General features: G+C 38.8%; 1 protein-coding gene across 1 annotated transcript; it reads left to right on the forward strand.

Moving 5' to 3' along the window:
- The first annotated feature begins 2,875 nt into the window (after nucleotides 1-2,875).
- Nucleotides 2,876-22,950, forward strand: LOC139714003 (protein NEDD1-like). The gene is made up of 14 exons (XM_071625728.1): nucleotides 2,876-2,900; nucleotides 5,411-5,575; nucleotides 6,450-6,544; nucleotides 6,787-6,903; nucleotides 7,974-8,114; nucleotides 8,589-8,818; nucleotides 9,239-9,440; nucleotides 11,934-12,141; nucleotides 12,667-12,783; nucleotides 13,541-13,728; nucleotides 14,853-15,024; nucleotides 20,447-20,702; nucleotides 21,718-21,784; nucleotides 22,444-22,950. The coding sequence occupies exons 2-14, from the start codon at nucleotides 5,440-5,442 to the stop codon at nucleotides 22,546-22,548; spliced, it is 2,034 nt and encodes a 677-aa protein (XP_071481829.1). The 5' UTR covers nucleotides 2,876-2,900; nucleotides 5,411-5,439; the 3' UTR covers nucleotides 22,549-22,950.

Consider the following 22,950-nt stretch of genomic DNA (forward strand, 5'->3'; position numbering starts at 1 on the left):
CGTAGATATGCAGTCACGATGTAACACTGTTCAATATGCTGATCGAGCGCTGACATGTATTTAATATTTGACAGCTGCATGGTCCAGGAAATCATTTGGTTTGTAGAATTCGTTGTGTGTTTGTGGTTTGTTTGTTTTTTTTACTTTAGTTTTTACGCATTTTAAATTGAGAACTCAAGATGCACTCAAATGTGTATGATTTCATTTTTCTCATTGTTAATGTTAGAGACAATATAGGCCCCCTACAATATTTCAATTTAACATAAGTTGCTTAGCGATCCAGTTTTAAAGTGAGATGCTTCGTGTAAGCAAGATAAGAACAAAACATGATGATGACGCGGACAAAATGACAACGTTTATTGTGTTCACACATGACATTTATATTGTTTAGAAGGCAAAATGTTATCACGGCGCAGCGGCTGTAATTTCTTTCGTTCCGAAGCGATCGCCGATTGGATCAAAAGAGGACGCCAACGGTTTCGAACATTGACGGGGGGGGGGGGGGGGGGGGGGGGGGGCGCAGAAAAACCAAATCGAATAAGATAAGAACAAAACGTAATGATGACGCGGACGAAATGACAATGTTTATTGTGTTCACACATGTCATTTTCAGGGGCGGATCCAGGGAGGACAGCAACCGGCGCACACCCCCCCCCCCCTTTATTTTTTGTTGAAACAAAAGAAATAAAAAGAAAAAATGGGGAGGGGTGCGTGCGCGCCCCCTTTAATTTTGTAAACACGCCCCCTCTTTACGGAATTCCTGGATCCGCCCTTGATTTTATATTTAGCAGGCAAAATGTTTCGGTGCAGCGGCTGCAATTTCTTCGTTCTGAAGCGATCCGCCGATTGGATCAAAAGAGGGCGCCAACGGTTTCGAACATGGGGGGGGGGGGGGGGGGGGGGCGCAGAAAAACCAACTCAAACAAGATTAGAACGAAACATGATGATGACGCGGATAGAAATGACCGAGTTTATTGTTCACACATTTATTGTTGTTCACACACACACACACACACACACACACACACACACACACACAAACCCTCGCCCGGACACGTCACATTCTTCATTGGCGGGGGCAGAAAAACCAAGTCAAACAAGATAAGAACAAAACATGATGATGACGCGGACAAAATGACAATGTTTATTGTTGACGTTGTTCACACATGTCATTGAATTACTAAGTATCAACCATAATCTATTATTGAAGAGAATCCCGTACTTCCTATATACGAACATGTTCAGAAAATGCTCACACTGATTTGTAAGTTTTAGCAAGCTTTTGGATTTTATTGTCGCATGATCTGTTATTTTGTACAGGGCAAGCCACCAGGGCAAGCCAACAGTGTGCCAGCATTATACAACGAAGAATGAAATAAGTGCAATGTTTCCTATACACAGAAATATGCAAATTTCGGCTCACTCGCTCGTACTAATTAAGTATTTTTTTCAAGTCCTCAGTTTGTTGGTATAAATTGTTATCTATAAGGCCGTCACTATATCTTGATTAGAATGGTAAGATTTAATAACCAAAAAATGACAAGAATTCCATGTTTTGTAAGCTGAAGTACAAAAATTTTCGGCTCGCTCACTCGCCAAAATTTATCACAATTTAGTACATTTAAATCACCTTCAAAAGACCCCGTGCTTGCAAAAGCATATCCATGTGGACTTTTTTTTTAGTCCCACAGGGATGGGGTTGGGGTTGAACACTTTTTCAGAAATTGATAGGGGAGCAATTTTCGCGTTTACCCCGGGCTCCGTTTTCCCTAGATACGCCACTGTCCGTGACAACTGAAATTGTAGGTCTAAATTGACGTTTCCTTGCAGGGGCGGATCCAGGAATTCCGTAAAGAGGGGGCGTGTTTACAAAATTAAAGGGGGGCGCACGCACCCCTCCCCCTTTTTTTTTTTTCTTTATTTTCTTTTGTTTCAACAAAAGATAAAGGGGGCGTGCGCCGGTTGCGGTCCTCCCTGGATCCGCCCCTGCCTTGTATATATTTAAAAGCAATTCTTGTGGATACCAATAGCAGGCACTGAAGGAAAGCATGGCATGCTCCTATTAATTTCAGGATTTTTTTCCCTGTATTATCACATTATTTACATTATTTTTTTACTTTTTTTTTACTTATGTTATTTACAATGATTACATTATTTTGATTCATGATTAAACTATCTAACAGCACTCTTTTTCTAATTTTCCAGCATCTATCAAAGGTATTCATTTTGTCTAAAAGCTCTTTATGCGAGCGCTCATGTTTTTGTATTTGAGTGCTTTTAGAATATAATATCTCGATGTTTTGTAGGGGCCTACCATACATAGTGACTGACGTCTGGATGGATTTTTTTTTTTAATAGAAAAATGATCTGTGGTGTAACATCAGAATCATGTAATCATCAAAACATATCCCCTCTCTTATTAAACCCCAGCATGCAAGAACGTTTTAAGTTGACCCCCTCCCCCGCAACCATGATGAGTTTGAAACATGAAAAAAAAAATCATTGTTGGATGAAAAGACATAATCTTTATGAAATATCATTACACAAAAATATCAAGTAGATAAAACTCGCATTTTTGATTCAATTTTTACTCTGGTAATGTACGCAAGTGAGTGCTCCGGTATGTTTTGAGATGACCATTGAGATGTGTGCAATGGTTGCAGACGGACAATTTTGAGCGTCGTAAACCTACTAAAACGGAAATAGCGCTTTTCCTTTTACATTTTCGCATTTACAACACAATATGAACCATTGGCGCAAGTTTTCGATGAGAATTGAGTGGCGAATAAATGCTGCGAATGGTGTGTCGACAACAGTGGAATAGCTTTGAATATTGTTTTGTTGATGAACAGAATCTAGATTCTAACTGATGGGAGGCTATTGAACCAGCTGTTCAATTTGTAAGTATCTAAGCCGAGTGGTAGTACATTTTAACCACAAGAGTAATAAGTCCATTTGGTGTATGATTGCAATGTTGGTCAATCGAGATCGTACGTGACAGACGTAGTGTTACTACTATAGCTAGTACAGTGTACAGTAGTGATCTACTCATAGACTACAGTTCTGCTTCGACTTCGCGTAGCTTCATAGTCCCACACGGTGTAATTTTTGGTAGGTATTGCCCGGAATATGAATGTTAGCCTTTTATGATTAATACTGGAATCATGTGATTTCTGTTTCGCACCTGGAAATACATTTTCAGGGTCTTCAGCGACAGGAGTTATTTGAAACAATTATTTTTTTCAATAACACTGACAGTGTTTTTTCCTATTTATAACAAGACTCAACTCAAAGGCAAAGCTAGTCTAGGCTAGGCAAATTGCTACTGCTAGGCTTTAGGGGCAGGGCCTAGGCTAGGGCAAGGGGGGTGGCAAAGTTAACAAATGATTTAAATTCAATATTGAAGACTGCGATCACAGCAACTGTAACGTTAGGTTTAATTTTGAATAAGTGTAAATTTTGGTAAAAGTTAAGAATCTACTGTAAAATTGTGTGAGGTTCAGTATTTATAAACTGGGGTTTAGCCAGGGCCTACTCAAATTTGGGTTAACTATGGCATGCAGCATCTGTCAGCAGCAGCATGCACATACGCACATGCATGATGACATGACATCCAATAGGTTTTATTGATGGATGATGGATAGGGTCTAGATGTCACATAGATCAATAATAATATTCACAAGGCTACACTACAAGATTCATATCCCTTAGAGAATTTGGAAACTTTTTTTTTTCTTTCAAGTTTTCAAGAGAATGCTATTGCCCATGTTACATGAAACTGAATACTGTAATGTGTAAATCATGCATTGTAGGTATTATGGTACGGGCCTATGATGTAATACCTAACAATTACTCACCGAGTGGCTAACGGGACTTGAAGCTGAAGGCACCACCAGCAGGAGTGGTAGACGACCGTATGACAGTAGTGTAATGCACCAGGGCACCCGTAAAGGTGAACAGTGTCCTTGTAATGGGTATTGCACTTCCCGAAATAATATGGACTAACTCCGAATGCACTTAGGGTGTCCGAAGACGACAGTGTCCCATAGAAATATGTACAAAAGATCCTGCGGCAGCGTGGAGTATCCTCCGAGTGCCGTGGCTAGCACAAGCGAGGGTAGAGTCGATCCACCGCTGGAGCGCTGGATAGAAGAACTGCGCGGTCCCTGGTTGTGGCAGAGTCTGCACACCACAGACAGCTCGCTAGCAGGACCGAAGCAGCGATGTGACGGGACGCGAATCGCGTTGAATGCAGCGATGTTTACGAGGCGCCGATCGCGTTGAATGTAGCGATGTAAAGATCCCCAGGTTGGAGTGCAGCCTGAAGAAAGGGCGAGCCGCGATGTGAAAAGCAGCGAATGCCGCGAAGTGTAAAATCCGAGGAAGTGTGATATTCCGTATGATGGAGTATAATCCGTATGAAATGACCGTCCACGGCGCGAGGTATCGTCAGCGCGAGAAGACGTGGGAAGTACAGTATGCGGACGTGAGTGACTTCAACGATTAGAACGTGCTCTCGGGATGAAAGCTAATCGTGAAGTGAGGAAGCGTGAAAAATGAAACAGCGTGGTCGGAGAAAACGTGTCACGGACAGGAGCTTTGAGAGTGGTAATTGGCTGATGAAGATGTGCAGCTCGCCACTAATTGGTAGGTTGTTTCCGTGACAGCAAAACAAGGGGTGTGTTTATGAAAATCCGACTACTGTTCGAATGTGAAATACGCGTACCTCGGCTCGGTAACAAAGGCGAAGAATGTAGTGCGCACCTGTCGTGTGCCGGCGCACAAAGAAAGTTCGCGTGGATGTTGACAGAATGCTGCTGTCAGACAGCATAATTGACGGCAGCCAGACGGTAAAAAATACAGAAATATTGGAAACCGCTACAGCATGTTTGAAATTAGATGTCTGAGCTCTGATAGGTCTAGGTCATTGTGTCTCCACAATTATACCGCTTGACTTTTATATTTTCTTTTCCTGTTTTTTTTTCTGTGTGTGGTTTTTGTTGTTGTTGCACTGAAGAAAGTCTGTGAACTGGTTCTGTGATTTGCATACAAAGTCCAACTACATCTTACAGGAATCAAAAAGAACAATTTTGCACTGCTTGATATTTGTCCCATCAAATTACACTTGGCCCATTTGCATTTTACCCTGTACCATTTAGATAGGGGTGTAAACTTAAAACCAAAGTACCAGGATGAGCTGATTGACCTTTTCCATTATGTTCTACTTCTATGTTGGAGCTTGGAATGACATCAAGACAATCTTACCACACTAGTAGAGTAGTACTAAGAAATGTGGAATTGCTTTTCAATTTCTTTCTGCCTTTCAAAATGTTCTGATACAACAAGGTACAATTATATGCTTTATTGACCTTTGCAGCTTAAACTTCCCTATTGATGTTTAACAAATTAGATGCTGTTGCTGCCGATGGACAAAGATGAATGATGGATGAAAGCCTGGTCAAGTTTTGCTCTGGTGGTGATGACATAAAAATCTGGGATTTGTCCAGCACAGCACCTCTGCAGCAGTTCTCTCCCCATACTGGGCCTGTTTCAAGTCTGTGTTGGAGCCAAAACAATATCCTTTATAAAAAATGTACAATGTCCGTCCACTCATCATTTGTTTGTTGACTTGTTTTAAGAAGTTTAACAGCATAAGTACTGCATCCACTCATCTTTCATATTTCATTTACTCTTTTTTTTCTAACAGTCATCAATTTATGATGTAGTCCATGATTCATGTGAAAGTATGAATTCTAGAATGTTAATCTTTGTTTTTGAGCTTGGTAACATAAAATAATTATTCAAAAAGAATTAAATGTGTTTTTTTTTTTGTCTGATATTTCACAGCATTACAGTTCAAACCCATACTTATACCATGGAGCTACCCTAAAGTGTAGCTCCATGCTTCTACCACCAGTCAATTTCCGTCATAGTACATGTATGCTGATAGTAAAAATAAGGTACACTTTAAAAGGAGATGCATTGTATTTAGTAAGGGCCACTGTAGGTCAAGAACATTCTAACAAAGGTAAAAATACACATTTTGTCAACAAATCAAGATGTATTATTGAGGATGACTTCTTAATACAGATTTAGAGGTACAGCTATTATTACAGGCATGTCTGTATAACTTTTTTTTTCTCTCTCTGCCACTACACAAGTACATATTTATGCACTGGCTAGTCTTTATGTTAATATCTACAACACATTGCATGAGACTTGTGTATGGAGATGACCTTGCCTCTGCTAAAGTGTTGCTTTGAAGCAAATTTGTTGAATCAAATTTTTTTTTTTCAGTTCTATACCATAATCATCTCATAAAAGAACAGACATAAAGAGGAAAAAATACTCATATTATACAAATTACAATATCAATGTTGTCATGGCATGGTCTGTGGGATGTGAAGTGTACATCGAACTGTGTGTTCCTTAAACTTGTTGAAATTCACATCAGTTGCTTGCCAGTGCCTCGTCTGTGGGTGACAAAGTGGTTCTGACGTACACAAAGAATGTGACCACCAATGTAATCGAGCTTGCTGAAGGGGTAAGTTTGCCTTGGACAAGATTTGTTTTTAATATTAGGTGATTAGGTATCTAGACTAACTGGTCAGTAGTCACGTTAATTGAAGAAACTTTTGTCATGCTTCTAGATGAAAGAGTTTAAACTGTGACTCTATATTGTAATGCTTTATGTTTATTTTACAAGTAAACATATATCCAACACTCAAATTCATGCATACATCTCTAGTGCATTTTGTGAACTGCATTGAAAATATTTCATTTCAGGAGAAACAGACATGCCTTGCCCTAAACTCAACTACTCGCTACCTGGCATGTGGAGGCAAGAACCAGCTAGTCAGCATTTGGGACCTGAAGAGCAAAAAGTTACGGAAAACATACAAGGTACTGATTAATGTGTAGATTTCTCTCATGCACACTGGGTGGAAATGTGAAATTCTTTGAAATATAGAGGAATATTATATGGATGCTGAGCAGTGCTGGCTGCTGCATTAACCCATTGAGGACGAGTCCCGAGTATACTCGGGCAGCTGTCTATGGGAAATGCATGTTATAGCAAAATTAGCTTGTCTTCAATGGGTTAAAGAAACACAGAAGTTGAAACAGAGACATGTCAATATTCTATTTAGTAACTCGTGTGATGAATTCTGATAGAAAACTGCTTGAGCTCATTCAGATGTTCTGTAAAGTGCGATGCCACTGCATATACAGGTGACTTTGAATGATAGATTGAAATAAGACAATAAGATTGGTAGAAGTTCCATCAAAATCAGACATAGAATAAAGTTATGTGATTAAAAGCTTATCCTCTTTTAGGGGGATAAAGGGTACATACACATTCATTGCAAATTACTACAGGTGCACACAACTTGGCATGAAGTTAGATTTACTTTATATAGAATATCAGTGAGAAAGTCAGTGCAAATATGTAGCTGTGCATTTTAGTTTGCACAATATCATTTACTGATACTGATAATACTGAAGAACTTGCCTGGCTTGCAAAAAGAAGTATGCAATCAAAAGCATGTCATTGTCAAGCAAATTAAAGATTTGAGTGAACGCATGCACATGTAGCATTGGTGGAAGTAGTGTTTCTTGCATGAACAGCAGCTGGTGTGGTGCATAAACAATGAATCCCAAGAACATTAATTCATATAAAGTACCAGAAAGAATGTGAGGTGTGTGTTTGTTAGTGCACATCTATGCATGGAAGAAGTTATGACAGGTAAAAGATAAATGTTAAGAAGTGGGCATAGAGTATTGTGTTAACAAGGTGCGAAACATACAACTGTATTAAAGCTGAGTGATATACTAACTAGTATGATCTATAATATGGAGATTACATTGATACAAACAAAGTTTGTGATGTGCTCCTGGATGAATACCACCAGAGTAAAGTTGTTCCTTACAACTGATTTTTACTAACTTTCCTCCCATTTTCTGCTGAATACAAGGAGCATCGAGACAATGTCACATGTGTGGTCTTCAACTGGAATGACACGTATCTCTCATCAGGCTCAGCTAGTGGGGAGATTCTGGTGCACAATGTGGTATCTGGTCAGCCAGGCCCACCAATGGTCACTCCCTCGGGCCAGGTAACACTTAAACAGCTATTTGCTAAGATAAAAGATATCTATCACCCATTGATCAGGATGAGCCAAGGAATGAAGGCATCGCCTATATCAGCTTGTAATGTCATTTCATATCGTAACTGATAATGGGGTCGTGAAACTGCATACATGTGTAGATCTCACCAAGTGAAGAATTCCGCAGCATGAATACTGGTAGAGGCCTTCACTTCTTAGTCTCATTTGAACAGTAAATGTTTTCAAATCATAAACAGGCATACATTGGCTGATGTGCCTTTGAGTCAGTCGTGAGTGTATGATATTTCTTTTGGTGGTAAAACAGTGCTAGAAGAAATGTATAAAATGATGTCTTGTATTTTACCATCACTTTTACACCTTTTTTTTAATGATTGCATATGAAGATATGAAGATTTGCTATATTCCCTTTGTTGTATGCAGTGATGAAATGAAATTTATGTGTTTTATTCGTCCTCCTATCAGACCATCAGGGACATTGGATACTCGCACTTCAAGAAGTCTCTTCTCGCCGCCGCCTCAGATGACGGCAGTCTCTCACTGTGGGACACCAACACCAACAAGATGGTGTCTTCTTTCAGCGATGCGCACAGTGCACCCGCTATGTCATTGTGTTTCTCACCGGTGAACAACTTACTTCTCGCCAGCGCTGGGCTCGACAAGAAAGTGGTGTGCTATGACGTCAATGGCAGAAAGTAAGGTTTTTTTTGTCTCTTTGTTCGTTTGATTTCCTTGTTCATGTTTTGTTTTTGTTTTTGAGGTAGCTCTATTGAGCCCAATGCCAGTGAACTAGACATGCATTTTAAGTGGTCATTGAATATGCTGTGCTAAAGTTAGCGATGTAAATAATAAGAACTATGACAACATCATGTTGAATTATGTGAGAGATATGGTTGTTATTTTTGTTTTTTGTGTATTTATATGGAGCATAGTTGGACTACATCATGGTGCGCAAAGGCCTTGGCAATTTGTAATAATGCAGTCACTGATGCACTCACCTCCTCTAGCTGCAAAATATTCCAGCCAGGCAACTTTTAGCCATTGCACACATGTTTTTACACTGTGACCTGTATAAGCATCTACATATGAAAGCAGAGAATACTTGTGTGTTTCAGGACAATCAGGTTTATGACGGTGGAGTCTCCGCTGACCTCTCTGGCCTTCATGCACAACGGGGCGACCCTGGCGACGGGTTCAACGAGGGGCAAAATCTACATCTTTGACCTGCGCATGGGCTCATCGCCGATGAACACACTGAGCGCCCACAAATCATCCGTGCAATGCATCAGGTTCCAGCACCAGTCTGGGTCGTCAAAGGTGTGAATGTTACATGGAGATGCTAGCAAGTTTGAAAAACACATTCTGTATACGCCAAATATTTCATGAGGTTTTTATTTTCACGAATTTCATGAATCGGATGCACTTGACCGTCTCAACCTATCAATCTGCAGCCTAGATAGCCTTATCCGACCAGACCTATTTATTGTACAGTTGAAGGGTTACCGGTAATGTACCCATGTGTGGATTTAGTCTGGCAATATACGGTAATTATTTGGAGACAAACTGATGTTTATATAAAGCAGCAGGATGATGATATTATTATCTCTTCTTTTTTTTTTTTTTGGTACCATTGTACAGTGATAGTATTTTTACTTACACCTGTACACATGACACACACGTGTGAGCACATACACCCATTGTGAAGGACTCATACCACCCCTTACATGTACATGGGGAGTTGGTTTTCAGTAGGTCTGGTCGGATAAGATTACCTAGGCGGCAGACTGATAGGTTGAGACGGTTATTTTTACCAAGTGCAATGATGCTTTATAATAGCAAATTTAGCAGAGGAAGGTGGATAATGTCTGTCATGTAAACAATGTCTGACTCTTAAATTGTACTGTTGGATACAGGGGTGTGATAATTTGGCATTTTTTGGTGATGTATAAGTTTGGTATGGGTGTTGTAACATGACAGGACTGGATTTCTCAGGATATTTGATTGTATATCAGTATATAGGAAAGTATATGTGTTATATGTATTTCCACCCCGTGCATGTTTTATACACACACTAACATACACACACACACACATGCACACACATACACATACACACACGGGCACAAAACAAAACACACACATACATGTACGATGTATTTGGTTTTTCAGTGGATGATATTTACATATCGGAATATAGGGGTTCAATAATCTGTCAGAGTACTGATTTGTATGTTTATAATGTACTTTATATTCCAATTCTGGCAATAGTTATGATTTTAACATACTGTACATGTTATGTAAACTGTATGTGTCCTTTCTTTATTTCATTTATCAATGTATAGACATTTATTGTTTGAATAACATCCCTGCACATGCACGTGTACTGTGCATTTTCTTCCAATTGATGCAGACATGTGCGCACATGTTTTGGTACATGGAAACAGGAACTTGATAGGGTGTGTAAGTGTGTGTCTATGTCGTCTGCTTGGGTATGTGTATGTGGTATGCTTTTGCAGTGGGTGGATATGTGTCAGTGTTTTGGGTGCGCAGCCGCACACTGACGCTGGGGGTGTGGATTATTGTGTAGGGGTATGTAGAGCCGCGGAGCTACTACAGTAGCCCTTTGGTTCAGCTGTACATTTGTGATGTGGGCGTGTATGAGGCGTGGGGAGGTGCGGGTGTGTCTGTGTGTGTGTGTGTGTGTGTGTGTGTGTGGGTGGATGAGTGTGGGTTTGCGTGTACAATGTATTGTTTTTGAGTGTTGGATGGGTAGCCGGGTCACGAGCCATGCATGCTTTTTTTGCGTGTAATAAGATAAGTCATGTACATGTGCAGGGACCAAGTGCAATATTTTGATTATTATAATACATGTACGTGCACTTGCTGTACTTTGTTTAGTGTTATGTTCCTTGTCCTTCAGTTATGTATACATATTTATTTTCCTTTACATGTGAAATTTTTATGGAGACTGTTGCAAAGATTTTTATGCCGTAGTGCATGACAATAAACGATCTGAATCTGAATCTGAATCTGAATCTGAATCTGTTCGCACACGCGGGAATATTTAGATTCATGAAAAATTAGACTTGCTAGATATATGGCGTATACAGTAGTTTGTAGTGTTAAATATGCACATGATATGTATGTATATGTATATCTTCATTAAGTTAGGTGTATGTAATATTTTGGGTTTGTTAATCCTATAACTCCTTGCTCAAAGGTGCCACTTTAGGACAGACACTTTATAATGAGTTCAATGAATTTGTGACAAAATAACGGTCCGTCATATGTCAAGGTATGTTCTGGGAAGCAAATTCAGTTCTATTCTTTTCCCCGCGTGGTTTGGAGACCAGACCAAAAATGCTGTCAGTAGTGTCTTTACGCACTGCAGCAATCACATCCTAATGAGTCTGTTAAGCGAGATTATTATCTGTCCTCCAGTGCATGTTATTTACAATGTAGACTTCTCAGTAATATTGCTTCAAGCATCAATAACAATGATGTTTTATGATCTTGGAGTTTGATACTTGTGATAGTAACAACAATGATGGTGATGCTGATGGTGATGATACTACCATTACCAGTAATGATAATCAGTATAGAAGTAATAATGATAAGAGAAAGAAGATGAAGAAGAAAAGTGATACCGACAATGACAACAATGATGATGGTAATGATGATATTAATGATGAATTTGTTATTTCAACATTTCTACATATTACCATGTTTGTCATGTTGTGACACTCCCATGATTTACATTCACCCCTGAATCCTGTTCTTTAATATGACAATGGGTTTTCAAACCTACAGACCAATGGGCCAGCAAGCAAAAGTTCGAGGACAGTCAGTTCGCAGAAGAAGTCGTCAGCATCGAGTGCGGAACCGGGCGAGCTCGGCTCCATGGTTCCAGATAACATGAAGGCTTCCAAAGAGAGTTTGAATGAAAAGAGTCAGGGCGACGCGTTACCCCGCCTAAACCAAATCGACAACATGGATGTTATTTCACCAATCAGGGATGGTAAGCCTCAGCCAAAACAGATGTTTTCGGGGGAAAGTGTAATACTACACTATGTGCAAGCTAACTTGGTATACTGGTATTGCCAATATAAGAGGAAGAACGAGCCTTAACCCTGAACAAGCCTGGGGGGAGTGGGGGGTGGGGGGGGGGTGGGGGGGTGCATGGGGCCCCTCTCAGCATTCTGTTTGATATTTTTGACGGCGCAATTTTTGTCACTAACATTTGCTATGAACACAAGAAAGAAAATATGCATTATGTACACCAAACTTATGCCTTTTCGGAGCTTTATTTAGTGATTTGTAGCAGAAAGTCTGATTTCACACATATACAGTATACATATAAACTAGCATGAATTATATATATATTTTTAGATGTCAACTCTACAATTTGAAGATTACGTCGCAGGCAATGAGTGTGCCAATTTTCATCACAGTTGGGGGGGGGGGGTTGCTGGGAGGCTGTACAATTAGGACACCATATTAAAAATTGATGGGTTTGTTTTTTTTTGTATCTGTGTACCCACAGGAGGTGACTCCACTAACTTGAGGGCGCCGTTGAGGAATGGCCCCGCCTCTATCACAGATGACCGACCTGAGACGGTGGGCAAGGCAGAGACCCAACAGAAACATAGTAGCCTGCCGGGTACGCACAACATAATATCTTTTATTTTTCTCGGAGCAAGCACAGCTTTACATTGCAGCTGAAGGAAATAAATTTGGATCAAAATAAATTCATTCCCCTGCCACCTCAGGATGTTTTCATGGGTAGAAACATGTCAGATTCTGTGTTAGTAGATGGACTCGATCGAAATGCATTGCTTTTAGCAGTAATCATAGTCATTTTTCCAAAAGTTTATCCTCTGCATAGTACTGATGGGACTGAAGTTACAAAGGTGGTTTAAATCAAATTCATTGTTTAAATGTAGTCCATGGACTCAAACAAGCATGAAATAGGCATACCCTACACATGCTTGCGCCAGTCCACATTCATTATTGGATGTCTGTTTAATAGTGTATGCCATATGTCATGCTCATTTTTTTTTACGCAGTTGAAAAATTTGCATTATTCATGGCCTAAATATGAACTTCCTTTGTGAATTGAACAATTCCAACCCAATAGTTCGTTTATAAATATATTTCTTACGGATCATTTTCTGGGATCCTGTGATTGTGCAAAACATTGTGCAATTTATGTCACATTTTGGCAGGGTGCTTTCATCAAATGCACATGTTATTTCCCCATGGTCATGGTTTTTATCACAGTGAAACATCCTTCATGCTGACTAACCGACATCCTGTTTTTGTCTTGCTTTACTCTATGTCAATGTGTTTGGTCAGTTGCTTTGTTTTTCTGTGATCTCTTCTCTTTCTTTAACATTCTCTTTATGTTTACAACCCAGGAGCCGGTATCTTCTCCCCTCTGTCGTCAGATGTGGACAACCCAAACATTGACAGTTCTACAAGGAGAAATCCCATTGGCTCTGTAGCCCTGGAAGCCAGCCCCTTTGGACCAATCAGGCGGGCCCTACCTAATCATGTAGATGGCGCAGACAATGGGACGACAATCAACAGTGTTCGTTTCAAATCGGTCAGTGATATGTCCCCTTAAAGGCACAGTATAGATAACTTGTTATAGCGTAGCTGTGATTAACTGCATAATATTTACTTGTTGTTTTAAAGATGTCATAGTTTGTAAATACAAGGTACAAATATCATTCATACAATATGATTACTGCAACCATGATGTGCTCTTTCCAGAACACTTCTCCTTCTCTATTGCGAGATCTTTCATTTTATTCAACCAAAATATGCCTGCTAAATTTTAGCAAGGATGTGCAGAATAATTTGTATGGAGGAAACTATGAAAGACTGGTAGCTGCTTTCTGTATTTAACATGTACGTCAATGGGAACTAGATGTTTTAGATATGTTCAGAATGACAAACAGATGGAAGACATGCAATTTATTCAAGGGACTCAGTGTGCCATACTGAATACTCAGTATTCTACACAGTATGCCAGTAATAGAAATTTTATAAAAGGGAGAAGGTTTCTGAGTAGTTTTCATATTTCATGAGTGTCATCAATGAAATTTTCTGTAAGGCTTGTGTTATGGTTAACACATGGTTAAAAAGCACCAGGGGCCCGTTTCATAAAACTTGTCATCAGTGACAAGTTGTCATAGATGTGACAAGCTACTGAAATCCTTGTATCTGATTGGCTGAGGGCAAATTTGTCATAGAAATGTGGCAGTTGTCACTGATAACAAGTTTTATGAAACGGGCCCCAGGAATCACAGTGAATGCCTGTACTTACTGTAAAACACGATATATTCGCGGCATGAAAATTCTGCGAATTGGAGCCGACGACCTTTCTCGCGGCATGACATTTTCGCGAAATGCCACTGGCGTCCAATGCACATTGTGTAGGCAGGAACTTTTGCATGCATTTTAATTTTGCGAATGTTGCCACTCTCGAAATATGCAAAATTAAAATGCACGCGTACATTCCTGTATCATTCCTGTAACATCACTGTATCAGTGCTAATACATTGTGTTATTAAATGATATCTTAACATGGTCTCTCAGTGTATCAGTTATCTTTTATAGTACAGTGGTAGCATGAAATGGTAATTTCCTGCTGTTTCATTTTTTAATGTTTCCCATGTGATTGTCAGGTATTAGGGTATTATTTCAATTTTATTGTTTACACAGCCTATACAAAGCAGCATCATTCCAGGAGACCCAGTAGTGTCCCCCAGACGGACCTCCTTCCCGTCCAGTGTAGCAGATACCAGACACATTCCAAACCTGCTGGACCTAGCCCCTTTTGGACAGGGCAGAGACGAGGCCACACCCACCACAACACCGACTAGTCACAGACCAGGTGTGCTGTTTGTACACTGCCAATCTATTCTCTGGCGAAGCCAACTTTCATTTATGAATATGATCTCCGCTGCAAGTTTAGCCAGGGCTTGATGCAACCACTGGCTAAGGGTCATGAGAAATAATTGATGTCAGATCAGCAAAGCTAAATTGCAAATAAACTGAACTGAACCACCTCAGCTTAAGATAAGTTTGTGATAGCCCATTAAGATAGATGAACTTTTTCTGTGACAGTGACAACCATCAATCTTTAGCTTCATTTTATGCTGTGTTTACACCATGTTCACGGCAGTCACATTCCAGGCCACTGTAGACAAAATGGGATGGACGTGAAACAACGCAGTGTGACAGGATAAGCAAATGTGACAGGCTGTGATTTTCGTGGATGCTGTGTCAGATTTTTAAACTGTCCATACATTTGCAACGGCAGACAGGGTGCTAATGATGAATATTGAATGCTGTGATAAAACATGCTGAATGCAACAAAACATGATGGCAAGTATTAAGAATTAGCCTGTAACAAAATTTGGAGGCGGTCCATAGCGGGACGCGATGGAAAATATTGATAGTCTAGCCTGACTGGACACCATGAGAACAGTGTCTGATAGCTACCGGGTATATGTTCACCGGGGCGAGGACTGGAATGAACAAGATTAGAATGTGAAGGGGGGAGGGGAACAGGAGAATGTCTCATCTACCCACGGCGCACCACATTTCGGGCAAACGGGGCTGCTGTGGCCGCCAGGAACATGGTGTAAATGCAGCACCACGGACCATGTTGACATGTGTGAATTCATTAAACCCCCCATCGTATTGCAACCTTGATTGGTGTGCTATGATAATCATAATGCAATACAGTTTTAGACACTGAAAAACTTTTACTTTCTTTTCCTTCATTACTTGTGCATAGCACTCTTTCACTATTGTGAGATGTCACAAAGTTTCTTGTGTTTGAACATTTCATCTCATGGGGAGGAGTTTGCTGAAACACAGATGTTGTCGTTGAAATCATATTGAAACAGTAATTTAAGTGTTTACAGGTTCAAAACCACTAAATATGTACAATTTAGTGAAATACTTGTCGCAATAGTTTTACCAAAGAAAAAATAAAGCAACGACCGATTGTCATAAGTTTCGGGTAATAGTTACCGTAAGTACATTGTTAACTAGAACTGCCGAGAATTTGAACATCCAGTTATGATTCTTTCGGAAGTTATGCATTCATAAAGATGGTAAACCCGCCAAAAACAGTATGTCGCAAATTAATAGTTTTGCCGATATGTTACTATTATGCAAATGAAAGCATGATCTTTTTTCATTAAAACTTGTTCTAAGGCAAATTAAGCCATTTGCCTACACGTTAGAATAAAAAGAAATATAATTGAAAACTATTTAGTTGAATTATTTTACAAGTCAAAATTGTCGCAAAGGCCTGTGAAACATACGTTACCATGATTTCAAGTTTTCCTTTAAAACATTCCCTGGGGTTGAAATTGTGAATTATCTGTCCTAAAAACTTAGAAAATATCTCGTCCAATGCTATAAACAATAGTTGTGCCACCTGGTTATCTGCTGCAGAGAAAAAGCTTCAAGCACTAACACGTTTCAGACCGTATGGTTAAGAAATGAAACATACGTTACCACCGCTATGGAAAATTAAAAATGAAAATGTTACAAGGAAGATACCAAACATAGGCATACGGTACCCCAATCTCTCCACTGAGTTTTCAATTATGAGCCATTACTAATCGCTTGAAAAAGTCACATCGAAGGCCAGATTTAACTTACGTTACTGAAACATACGTTACCCCCGAAAAAATAATCTTAATTAGATTCACTAACATTGCAACCATTCATCGATAACAAGTGCTATCTAGAACCATCTTACTCCATAGTTGCTTAGAAACAGTCCTTGCGACAAAATGGCGCATCACGTTGACGACTAACAGGGAATGAACTGCACGAGATCTTTCTCAGTATCTGAGCGAACGGTATATATATTTTCAAAGTCATGTTTAGCGTAATTACATTCAAATATTGGTACAATTCTACTATAAGCAAGTACTTTGGTGTTTGTTTTGTCGAGGAGAATAGCAAGTTTACATCTCACTCAGATATTTATACAACATTAAGGTACCTAAACATAGGGTCAATGTTGTAACGTAGGTTTCACTTAAGGTAACGTAGGTTTCAATTTTACATCTGCATGTACACTGTCGTACTTTTCACCAAAGCTTTATCCTAAAAAAGACTAATATCCATAAATAAACAGATGAAAAACATATTTAACTTTTAGGCTTGAACTAACCATTCTTTTTGGCGATAATCGTTGTCAATGAGGCCCAGAATACCCTGGTAACGTAGGTTTCAATCACTCTATCAAAATCAATCTAATATGTATGTTAATGATATATGAATGATGAAAATAATGGTTTTCATTTTAATTATCATATCATTTACTTCAAAGTTATAGTGATTGTAGTCTACCAAATTCATTATGTGACACTTCATTCCGTGAAATTAGAGGTAACGTAGGTTACGTAATTATGTAAGAATATCTTATTACTGATTTGCAGTATGGATTTTCTTATTTCTCTGTGAAGGGAATCTTATCATTACTCCTTGGGTTCCAAGAGGTCAAAATGGGAAAATCAAGATCCAAGATTCAGGCCGATTACTGAAGAAGGAAAAAGGAAAAGATTGGAGAAGAAGCCTTCCTTTATACTCTCTTTAAAAAAATGAGTGAAAATATTCACTCTTCATGGAGTGAATACAAAAAAGAGTGAATTTAGAGTAAAATTGGAATGAATTTTGAGTGAAAAAAAGTTCATTTTCACTCATTTTGGGGTGAGCTCAGGGATCACTCGAAGATTTAGGAGTGGTCCCTGAGGTCACTCTAAAAAGAGTGAAAATGAACATTTTCACTCTAAATTCACTCTTTTTTTATTCACCCCGTTAAGAGTGAATACTTTCACTTGATTTTTTTTTTTAGAGAGTAAATCCGAGAAACAACGTATAAAAAAGTATTACGTTCCTGTGGAAAATCTTAAGAGTTGGGAAAAACAAGAGCGCAGATAAAAAAATGAAAGAGTTAAAAAGCACGGAGCCTTCGGCAAGAAAATAAAAGAAGACTTAAACCGATCTCACCAAAGGGAAGGTGATAATGTCGACTTGATTGACAAGGATTGACAACGAAATTGATTCACAAATTTGAAAAATTGCTAATGATGTATACTTATGTATGCTTTACAATGAAAGGTACTGGTTAAAAGTGTTGGCTTGTAGATATCAAATTGAAAGGATGAAATGTATGTAAATTTCCTTGTTTATGCACCGAAAATCATTCATAAAAATTTCTACCCAATCTAAACTCTTCCGAGATATTAATGAAAATATGATGTTTAACCAAGAAAATAGAAGAAAGCGTCATACTAACGCTCTTATACCAAATTTTATATAATTTCACTCTAATACAACTCGCCACTTTTGCATTATTTTCTCCTAAACACTGGCTTACCCACTATACCTTTTATTGAAAGTTGCCTTTTGCAGAAAAATACCAGATTGTGAGTTTACAGTTGTCTTTTAGAATGATGTAATATACATTGAAGACATTTTATATGTCACCGAACTTTTATTCTATGTAATGGAAATAGAAGAATTGCAATTTGTTCTTCTGACATTTCTATGCCTTTTCCATTGCCTCTCCCCCCCCCCCCAAAAAAAAGAACAAAACAAGGGGGTATCCAACTTATGAAAGGTGCGCCTTTTTGTGTTTATCATTGTTGTCTTTAGTGTGTCATAGGTCAGTTATACTCTCAATCTAAAACCGTGAGAAAGCTGTCTATTTACGTGACCACTCTTAAATTGTTCATAATTCTGTATTTTTGTGACTATTACCAAATCCATGCATTATCGTTGCTTAAAGCTTACCATGGCACATTATTGAGTAATGTGCCAAGAAATCTGTACGTTTTAAGCAACACTAATGCATGGTTTGTTCATTAATGAAACTCGTGATAATCATGCATTATTAATCATAAAGCAGTGCTGGTGTTTGCATTTTAAACTTCATGGGCTCGCTGTGATTTATTTCACATTGTTCACTCTTATGCCTGATATACCTTATTGATGTAAACTTTGATATGCTAAACAGTTAAGTGCTGACCAGCTTGTGCACTCACACTGTGCAATGTTGTTTAGCGATGCATCATTCCTTTTTAATGCACTTTCCAATGCATCTCCACTTTCGAGTGATAAATATTTCAATCTGGAAACATTTGAAACATACGTTACAATTGTTTAAAGTACACACTGATACATTTTAGGGATTCTTGACAATGTCTTTAGTGACTCTTATATAAATGTATTCCTTTGGTTTTAAACAGGGCACTTCAACAGGTAATTTTGCAGTGAAACTCATAATATTCAGACAAAATAAACTCTTGAAATTTAAATACTGTATCTTATTCCAATTTTTAATATTAGGCCAAATGTATGGTACATTATACTATAAGGACGATAACATCAGACGGCAATTAAATAAATCTGCTTCCAGAAGTACTGAAGGTCTTGCAACGCTGGCACTCTTGATATTTATTAGAACTCTTAAAATCTATCTTCTTTTTTAGTGTTTAATATATTTATGTAACATACGTGACTCATATGTGTAACAAACGTTACCAAGGTTTAAACAGTCACATTTTCATTTGTCATATGGTTACTGACATTGTTTGAGAATATGTGTAGGACAAATCCATCTAAAATCATTTGGCAGTTTTCTGCAAGTTCTATGTGTACGAATAAAAAAAATATAGGAAACAATCTAACTTTACATAGTTAACAACCTCCATCATATCTATCAATATCTTAATTCACGGTTACAGTAACTCATCAAATGAATGAAAAATATAGCAGGCACATTGAAATAAGAATGGTCATATCTTCGAAACTATCCACCAATAGAAGGATAGTTGGATTGTCCATCCCTAAACAGAATGAATATGGTTAAAGAAAAATAAGCGCAGTAACGTAAGTTACAGTGGTGAAATTTTCATGTTCAGCTTCAAATTTCAGAACATAAAAAGTTTGCAACATTTGTTGCTCATTTTTGTTTAAGTTGAAATTCAGTGTATCCTCTAGCAATTTTTCGTTGTCGGAATGTTTTTGAGAAAACTTTATTTTTTCAAAATTTCAAAACCTGAATTGTACATTTTTAATGGTTTTGGCCCTACAGTGCCTTTACTCCATGTTGTCCCATGCACATAGCGTGTGGCAATAACTAGTCCAGTTTTTTTTTTGGATGAACTGCCGTTAGCAATGTTTATGATGAATGCATTCCATTTTCGTTGGGGCATGTGCATTTCCTTTTCTCTCGGCCAGTTGTGTAATTGATTTCTGCCTTTGATCATTTACCTCTGTAGTGTTGTCTCCCGAGGAGGCACCCTCCAGGTTGATTCCAAAGAGTCTTCCCACCACCCAGCCCACCAAATTCATCGACCAGCTGAACCCAAGGATCCCATTGGAGGAGGACGTGGAGGAGGAGGAGAAGGAGAAAGCGGAAGGAGAGGGGCCGCGAGGGGCTGCTGCAGCGGGGAGCTCATTACAGAACACGCCATTCCAGACATTCCAAGTAGATTTCATCAAGGACCTGATTGAAGAATCATTAGAAGAGTTCAGGTACTGACTGGCAACAGAGATCATACTGATGAATAGGGCAGTATTTAAGATATACTAAAGGCTTAAATTGTTAGGGGGTGGTCAGTTAAACACTGGTTGAATCCTGTTTGCTGATTGGTCTACATCTAATCATGTGACCAAATATATTCCAAACACAGCTCCTGTTGGAGACAAAGTGTTGGTGACAGAAATTGCACTATTTTCTTTGAGGCTGTGCCCCTCATAGTGCCATTCCTGTTACCTCAAAATCCATAATTTCAATAAGTGGTTCTGGATGCTTTGTGTATTTATTGAATTTCTTATAGGATCAGTAACAGAAACATGTCAGGGCAACAGAAACTTCAAAGAAGGAGATCAAGATTTCTGTCTTCAGAAATGGATAAGTAGAAAGAAAGAGAAGGAAAGATGATGTCTCCTTCATAAGATATGTGTGCACTGTCATGAAAACCCTTTGCAACTACAACAATTTTATTTCACATGTGATGCTTAAGTTTGTGGTATATCTCAGGTAGCATTGATAAACGCCCTCCTGACTTTTATCAGCTGTTTGTTTGTTTGTTTTTTTCACCCTGTAGGATAAGCAATACAGTGCTGTCTTGTTATAACAAACACAGTTATAACTAAACTCTCATTACAATGAATTAGAAATTCCCAAAATTTGAGTGTTTGGCAGTAATGAAATTTCAGTATAATGAAAGAAAACTGCCAATCCCGAGGACCTCATTGTAATGGAAATCCCCTGTTTAAAAAAACAGACAAACACACAAACAAACAAATACTGTTTTGATTTATTTTTTTTAGAGCCATAAATCATGAATGCATGTTTTGTTTACTACTTAGCACTATTCAAGAGAACAAACAAAAACAAAAAATTTTAAGTCGGCAGAAAATCTCAATATTGCCATAATATATTACTGATGGTTATGTGCTGTTTGAAATGAAAATTATTTATTTGTTCCCAATTCATGTTAACTTCACAAAGTGTCTCACAGTATACCCCTGTTTTCCTTGACAGGATGGCAATCCACAGAGATGTCACCAACCTCCAGCTAGAGATGCTTCGACAATTTCAAATCCAACAGGTTTGTAGTTTTCCCTCGTCAATGAAATTTGGACTTTTTTTAAGGCTTGTTTGTATTAACCCTTACGTTGCCATGGCAAAGACACAGTTGATAGTCGTTAACTGTCCTCGCATCTTCCAGGTAATGCATGATGTGAATAACAAGATTGTATGTATATCTTATGAAATGCATTTTATATAACTTCTTTTAGCATATAACAGACTCAGCATGTCATAATTAGGGCTGGAAGGTGCATTAATAAATGTGTAATTGTGCATGTTCTCACAATTTATGCTATTTCAGAAGTAAACAGAATTGACGGTGACCATTATTTGTGCTTGTATGATATCTGCTTAACTTGGTGAAAACTTCATCCCGAGTTGTCAGTATAGGTTCCATGACATTTGTTCCTGCGACAATTGCTCCCATGAAATATCTGCACACTAAGCCAAACATTAATTCTACCCACAAACATAACCATAACCCTAACCCTAATCCTCACATCTAACTAAACCTGAAACCCTATCACAACCCTGACCCTAACCCGAAGTTTTTGGAGAAAATGAGACAGGAGCAATTGCCACAGGAGCAAATGTCTTGTTACCGTATAAGTACAGCTTAAGACATGAGAGTGGATGCTTCCTGCTTACTGAGATCTCTCTTCACCCCATTCCCACCAGACTGAAATCCAAGCACTCCTGGAGCGGTACTCGGTGAACGAGGGACTGCTGGCAGAGATTGAGACCCTACGGGAGGAGAACAAGAGGCTCAAAGCAAAGTATTGAACGTGAACATTGTGTTTTGTGTAGAGAGGGACTGCAATCACAGACCATTTGTCAGCATAGATACTGTTGAGTCTATGGGACTGTGTCTGGCAGCAGAGGAGAACACAAATACCATATCATCACAGGAATTTGGAAGTGACGCGACAGTCAGACAATGCTGACTACCATTGATTTTGTGTTGGCTTGTGAACTAGAGAATATTTGCCTGGTTATTGTTCCTGAGAGGTCTACACTGCTAGCACCACCAGTCCCTGTGTGACATCGTCAAGGTGAAAGACAGGTTTTGTCTTCTATAAGCTGATGTCCAGAGTGTTGCCCTCTGACAGCTACAATGGACTTTCTGTGGCTGATGCACATTTTATGGCATTCTGCTGACAAGTGACAATAAGGCCTTGCACTGAC

Source organism: Diadema antillarum, unplaced genomic scaffold (assembly GCF_040938485.1).
Source record: "Diadema antillarum isolate AM-2024a unplaced genomic scaffold, OU_Dant_1.0 seq00002126_RagTag, whole genome shotgun sequence".
NCBI classification, from domain to species: domain Eukaryota; kingdom Metazoa; phylum Echinodermata; class Echinoidea; order Diadematoida; family Diadematidae; genus Diadema; species Diadema antillarum.